The 7,427-nt window shown below is 39.1% G+C and overlaps 1 protein-coding gene across 1 annotated transcript; it reads right to left on the bottom strand.

Moving 5' to 3' along the window:
- Positions 1 to 3,787: 3,787 nt before the first annotated feature.
- LOC104415325 (germin-like protein subfamily 1 member 16) lies at positions 3,788 to 5,001 on the bottom strand. The gene is made up of 2 exons (XM_010026608.3): positions 4,789 to 5,001; positions 3,788 to 4,488 (listed from the first exon to the last, which is right to left on the bottom strand). The coding sequence occupies exons 1-2, from the start codon at positions 4,913 to 4,915 to the stop codon at positions 3,938 to 3,940; spliced, it is 678 nt and encodes a 225-aa protein (XP_010024910.2). The 5' UTR covers positions 4,916 to 5,001; the 3' UTR covers positions 3,788 to 3,937.
- Between the last annotated feature and the right edge of the window lie 2,426 nt (positions 5,002 to 7,427).

Below are 7,427 nucleotides of genomic sequence, written 5' to 3'. Positions count from 1 at the left end.
GGAGCATAGATGGCTTAGCAATTCTTTTTAGAGATAAATCTCTTGTACATAGACCTTAGAGTTGGCTTATGTGTATAGACTAGTTTGTTTATGAAAAGTGTTTTGGTGAAAATGGTATCTTGCTTTTCTATCCCATATTTGTGTTGTCTAGGAATTTTATTATACACTTTCACATGCGCAATTAAAAGAAAGGGTCGGCAACGCATATTGGGACGTCGCAATGTTATCGACCACCGAGGGATGTGCTCACGCTCAAGGTTCGGGGCGTGACAATGAGCACACACCAAAAATTCCTTCTTCAGTACCTATGGCATTACCAATTGGCAGTGCACGCCTAGGTGCCAATTGGTGGTGCATGCCAAGGTTTGACTTTCTCTATACCATCACCGTATTGAGACAACGAAAATAAGATTGAATAAACATTGATCTAACCTTTGGAAGAGAAAATTTTCTATTGCTGAAACTAGAGGCAGATGACTTGTGCATGGACAAAGCACGAGGGTGTCGAATCCCTAAAAACATTATTAAACTCCCAGATTTAAATCGAGAGAGAAGAACTCCTAAATTTAGAACTAGACTCGGAAAGTTCAAACTCTCAAATTTAGAACTAAATCAGGAAAGCACAGCTCCCAAATCTAGATTGGGAGAGAAAAAAGAGGAAAAAGTACAAAAAAAAGACTCGAATAAAATCAAAACAAATGGAGGGGAGGGTGAGACTAGCTCAAACCCTCCCCATGGTTGAAGGTTGAAGAAGACAATGAAAGAGAAGAGCGAGGAAAAGACTTTTCAACTTCTTAGCAAGCATCACCTTATAGATATAATTTTAAAATAAAGTTTTCTATTCATTTGTTGGCACCTGAATTTGGCCTACCAATATGTTATTTTCAAAGAAATTTTTTTCTCAAGGATCAAATTCCCCGATATCAGCAAAATTTCACCTTCGATAGACATCGTTGCAATTTGGTTATCCCACATTTATTTTCTTGAGAGAGTTCCTTCTATGCTTATGAATCGAGGACGTTACATTTTTAAGACTTCAGATCTAGAGATTTTTTCATTCTTGAAATTGTGGGAGCATTCTAGGTCACAAATGGCCCTTTTGGTTCAACTTTGGGGAAATGGCTTTGCATTTCCCCGAGTATCTTTGACCGAATGGGCATTTTGTGAATGCTAGTGTGTTTGGACACTCAAAAATGTGTATATTTTGCAAAGTAGCTTTAGGTTGAAAAGAAAAAGGAAAAAAAGAAAGGGAAGAAATGCAGTTGGGTGGAGAGGAGAAAATCATGGGGGAAGGTAGCTCTACAGTGGTGCCGGTGGCGGTGGGGAGGCGGTTGGTGGCGGCGGTGGCAGCGGTAGTTGGGGGGTTGTGCTAACCTTAGGTGAGCCTAGGTCGTGCGACCCAAGCGACGCTGGAAGCCTCGGGTGGCGTCACCCGAGGTCGCGCAACCTCCGGCGGTGCCGCCCGAGGTCAAGCGACCCAAGCAACGCCGCCGCGACCTAAGGCCACCTCGCTTGAGGTCGCGCGACCTCGGGCGAAGCTTCCGCGGCTAGATCGGCCCTCCGATTTGAAATAATAACTCAAAAATCAAAATCACCATTTAATTGCATAAACTAAGCACATCATTGCAATCGATACGAAATTCCGGTCACCGGCTATCTCGGTATAATTTCCGAAAAATATTAATTAATTAAATAAATACCAAAAATAATTAAATAATGCAAGTTAAATACCAAAAATACTAACTTAGGCCGGAAATGCTAATCTAACCACCTAAACATGCCTAGAAAATTTCCAAACCTATCTAGATAAATAGTACAATCTATCTAGCTCGTAATTAATCTAATCTAACCACCTAACATGCATAAATAAGCAATTAAATCACTAATCTAATCTAACTAACCACTTAATCCCTAATTAGCCTAAACTAATCAATCCTTAAGTACAATTAACTTCCTAAGTAGAGTTTAGTGAGTAAACTCATCGGTTTAACGATCTAGTGAATCCATGGTGATGGCAACCCCAAGGCGGGTGACAAACCTTCTAGCGGTGACACCATCCAAAGCCAGGAAAGGCTCGAAAAGGTCTCCCGAAGTCTCGGCTAAGCTGAGCTCTTCGATTATTGATCTGGAACTGCAGGGGTGGAACCAAGTTGCTTGGATGACCGAAATGGCGAGACGGGACGATGGGCTGCTGCAGTGAAACAGGCGGAGGCAGACGGTGGCTCTGGCGGCTTAAACTGCGACCATGACGGCTGGACAAGAGCTCGAGACAACAACTGTGGCGGTCGAGCGTGTAGGTGGCGCGACGGGTGGTTTTCATAATCTTTTTATGCAACTAACCCATGATCAATTATTTTCGAACCACAATGTATATCTTTGACTCATTGGCGACTCTCAATTATCGTGATAATCTCGAAATTTCAAATGCGAACACAAAGTACAGAAAAGACAAAAAAAATCGGTCTAGTGTTGTTCAACAAGAATTTTGCAATTAGGTGAAATCACCCACACACTAATCACATATCTCCGTCGAATCGACCTATCTCCGGTCTTTGATCGATTTTGATGGTGCCATAATGACCATTACAGATTAGCACGGTCACTTGATAATCTAGTTATGTCGTGAGTGATCAGCTTAGAAAATAGAACTATAGGCATGTCGATGAAAAGCTCGACTTATTCAATTGAAAATAAAATTGGAAAATTAGGATGTCACAACATAGGTTATTGATACCTTGGAAAACTGATTGAAGTAGAGAATTTTAAGGTTTTCCCATTTCCTGACACTTGACCAACGACCTTAATAATCATTCATTACTAACTACTATCAAGGGCCAACATCCATGCAAACAATTTTTTTATGGATATACCATTATGGTTATGATCATTTCAGCAATAATGAAAAATGAAGTTGCATCTCTTGTTGGATTAACGATAATGCCGAATTGGAAGTTTAGATTTGCAACTCGCTTGTGCTGTCAGGCCCTCCACGGTTCTGTTAAGTCAAAATAACAGGAGATTTTCATGCACTGTTTAACCGTATTGGTCTCCACCTCGTTTGATGGATGGCAAATTGATTGCCATTCATTTACAATTTCATAACCATACTTTACAGTAGCTTAAGGAGCTACTAATGATAGGGAAACCTTATCAGCATCCGCGTTTCAACTTATCTTTTTACCTAACATAATATTAGGAGATTCACTAATGACTTTAGTACAATCACGGGGACTTCAAGAAACTTGCTAATGTACGTATCAACCTACATCGTAGCTGTCAGTTTCTGTTTGTCATTTCTTTTATTAATTACTTTATCACTTACTAAGACTTCCCCTCGTTCATAGATTATGCAAGTAGCAAAAGGACATATTCAATGGCGAGCAAAATTAATTTGAGAACCCCATCTAACATGTACAACAGAACTCGGAAGAAAAAAAAGAAAGAGACACGAAGTGGTGGATCAAATATCTCAAATTAGTACATGCTGCAAGCAAATAGCAATGACAGTTTCTCATAAAACACAAATTCTTTGAGGCTTCATTCCCAATAAACTCAACGCGGCATCATGATTCCTGAAACTACTGAAGTTTCAGTTTTGCTGATTGTTCATTATTAGTTAGTTATGCGGCCTTAGAAGAACTGGCGGTGGTTATTTGCAGTTCGTGCATGTAAAGCATTCAGTTTGTAATCCTCTGACATGGTAGAGTCTAGTGTCGAGCTCACTGTCTGTCTTGGTTCCATGAAATAAGTTCATCACGAAATCCTCAAAGTAGTAGATGTTGCGGAAAACAACAGTCTTATTACACTGACATCAATACAAGTTGTGACAGAAGGAAGCTTCTTCATACTTGAACTGGGAACTTCATCAGAAAACTTATAGTAGTTTGTTTAATCAAGTACACAGAGATGACAGACACCGTCAGATGCATTTCTCTGGCTAATTGTTAGACCAGAACTTCTTCTGAAGTGTCTCAACAAGCTTCTCATCCACCTGGAACCCCTTGGCCAGAACCTCGGGGGAAATAGGTGGCTTTGCGTTGAACAATGCATTGGCTACGGTGATGACTCCTGGGTTTTGGCTGCTTAGACTGGAAATCGCGACTGCATTGGTCTTTCCAATATTGAGCTGGAAGTGAATCATCCCAATGGGGAAAACAAAAACATCTCCAGGGTGGACGACTTTCTCAAAGAAAGTATTGTTCAGTTGGTTGGACGTGACAAAGCCTAAATAGAGGGTGCCCTCCAGGACGAGCAAAACCTCGGTGCCACGAGGGTGAATGTGCGGAGGATTTAAACCACCTATTCCATAGTCGATACGAGCCAGGGAAATGCCGAGAGTGTTGAGTCCTGGTATCAGGTCCACAGTCACTTGGGTGACGTTGGAGCCCACGGGATTGGCCGTGCTTCTAGGAACTTGGAGGCCGGACAAGAAGAAGTCATCTGCTGTGGTAAGACTGGGGTTCTTGCAGAACTTTCCATTCACAAACACTGCATAGGGAGGAGTTTCTGTTAAGAGGAAATTGTTGCTGACATATACCTTTGAGGCACATCCTAGGGCACGATAAGGTCGCACCAAGAATGAGAACTGTTATCTTTTTGTTAGGTTAATTGCTTGTTTTGGAAATTAGTGTACTCAACGTCTTGTTCAAAAAAATTGATCGTAATGCCTGAATAGCTTCCCCAGCGCACCCATTAAGAGTGTCAGTCTTAAAGGAGGACTACTCTGAAATCTAAAGCAAAATGTATTAACTCGGACTGTTCTACCAAGCAAGGGGAAGACAAGCTTACAAGCATTGTGGGGTTCTGGGACTGCCACACAGATGTCCTGCAGGGGACTTGGGTCATAGGCGTCGGCGAGGGACAGCACCAGAGCCAAGAGTGCGAAACTGGTGGAAAGTCGGACACTCTTCATCATGTTTTTTTTCTCTTCTTTTTTCTACTCTCGGGTGCTCTAATGGATGCGAACACTTGCTGCAAAATGATGCCTATTTATAGATGCCAGCCCTCATGCACATCTCATAAATTTCCCCACAAAGCACGGAAACATTGGTTAGGCCATTGTCCATTCAAATTCGAGTCAGTGCAATTTTTTCAATAGCTACACACAAAACTCAATTAATTTTCTCGTCCTTAACTCACGTCACCTCAATCTCCGAATGCGAAAATGACAGACTAACTGTTTCTCCTTCATATGTCAATGCAATCTGATCTTTGATAGTTTTAAAGATCTCTGTCACTCTACCGCACTTGGTTTGCAGCCGTTCCAATACCGAGTCGTTGATGATAAAGAAGCTTCAGCGTACTAGTACTGACAAGTAACAAATTCATCCTTTTCCAATTCTGAAATTAAAGTAAAAGTGACAATAAACTCTCCAGATGAGATCTGGGGTATTATAAGCTATGAGAGTTCCAAACCCATGGTGAAGGATTTTACGTCACAGCCAAGTACCGTGGCATTAAGAGATGGATGTATAACGATCATGATTAGTAACTCCATCACCAGGCAAGTGTTGTGCATGACTCGTTGGTAAACAAAGAAACGAGTCTGGTCTTGCGCTCAAGGCAATTCATGGCAATATCGATGTTGCATTCTTAGGAAAAAATTTTGAACTTGTTTGGGCGTTTTAAATTCCTGACAAACCCACTTCTTGAGCTCTTATCTACTTAAAACCGTATTGTAAGCAATGATCGACGTGGAAAAACAATTCCTGAGACTTTGTACTGTTCAATCAAACTGTCTAAATCCTCTGGAGGGTCAGCAACAAGGAAAGTGCCGAGCAGTCCGAGAGAAGCTGTTCAATGTGCTTGAAAGTACAAATACAAAACCGAAGGACCGCATGTTAGATTAGGATAGGAGGAGATGAACCGCTGTACCAAAAAGAGCGGAGCAGTTGAAATTGGTTGACTGTAAGGAAATCAAGAGTTGTTTATGAAGCTCATTTGAAGTACTTAAATGATCATGGTACTGAACATCCATTTTACAAAATGCTTGAGAGTTGAAAGTTTGCCATGTTCCCCATTTATTTCCTAATACTTTTGAACGACCACCTTAACATACGCTAACAACCACATAAAATATCAGCGTCGCATGTGGACTGCAGTGGAAGAGTTGCATCTCATTGGATTTCCTCTGACGATTCTCACCGGGTGATGACTGGGACCAGTTGGAATTGGTTGACTGTGAGGAAATCTAGAATGGTCTATGACCCGACAACCTTAACATGCGCTAACAACCTCAAACTATTAGCATCTCATGTAATGGTAAAAGTAGCATCTCATCGGATATTCTTTAACGATTCTCCACATGTAATGATTGATCCGCATGAGGTCACGTCTACGGGGGAGTGGTTTTTGTCCAGGTTTCTTCTGGAACTTATTTGTTGACATAGGTTCCCTTGGAACCTGCCCTATGTGCCCAAAAACCTAGGTTGTGTTTGTTAATCAGGATAAAATTTGAGATAGGATAAAATTTATCATATCCTGTGTTTGGTGTCTACTCAAGACAAGATAAATAGGAATATAAGGACATAGACCAGTTAAAATTATCCCATAGGGGAGATGAGATAAAGGTAAATTAGATTTTTAGCATTCATAATAGGAAAATTATTTTTCTCGACAAAGTTCATAAATTAACAAAATTGGAATTATATCTCAATATAAATAATATTTGAATTTGAATTCAAATATAAAAATACAAAATAACAAAAAAATGATTTCCCTATTTAATTTAGTCTTATTTTTATTTATATATTCAAATTTAATTATTTTTATAAATTAATTTCGATAGATAAATATATATTTATTATATATTTTACATATTTTAGTGTTTTGATTATATTAGCATAGTCTACTATTTAATAAAATTTTATTAGAGAATGATGTGAGGGGAAAAATAAAATAAAGTTAGCAAGAATATTGTGAGAGATTTTTACCATCTATGTTCATAAAAAATTTTGTTCATTTTTACTAATGTGTCATTTATACAAAATAATGTATATGATATGATATGAATATATCCGACTTTATTACTATAATCACCAAACAGTTAATAGGATATATCAAAATCCCATAGTGTTCATATCATAACATATCCAATCATATTTCATCATTATTAGAAATCCGAACGATCAAACGTAGCCCTAGAACTTATCCTATAATAGGTTTTATGGTCTATCCAGATTCTACACGTACTTTTAATTGAACGATTGCAGTGAATTTCACCTCTACTGATATATTTGTTGCAATTTGATTATCACAATTCATATTTAGAGACATGAAAATTGCGAAAAATTAACAAAGTAAAAGTTCTGAATATGAATAATGCCAGAAATGAAAGGTTAGATTAGTAGTTTCATATTACACATTTATTATTAAACGTCACCAAATACCATAAGTAGAGATGAGTGGTTCTAGGTTCTAGACAAAAC

This window comes from Eucalyptus grandis, chromosome 3 (assembly GCF_016545825.1).
Source record: "Eucalyptus grandis isolate ANBG69807.140 chromosome 3, ASM1654582v1, whole genome shotgun sequence".
Lineage (NCBI taxonomy): Eukaryota > Viridiplantae > Streptophyta > Magnoliopsida > Myrtales > Myrtaceae > Eucalyptus > Eucalyptus grandis.
This window is presented reverse-complemented; position numbering and strand designations above follow the sequence as displayed.

Coding starts and splice junctions, on each gene's coding strand:
- LOC104415325 (XM_010026608.3), bottom strand. CDS start 4,915: ATGATGAAGAGTGTCCGACTTTCCACCAGTTTCGCACTCTTGGCTCTG. Junction 4,489..4,788: donor CCCAGAACCCCACAATGCTT/GTAAGCTTGTCT, acceptor CTCCCTATGCAG/TGTTTGTGAATGGAAAGTTC.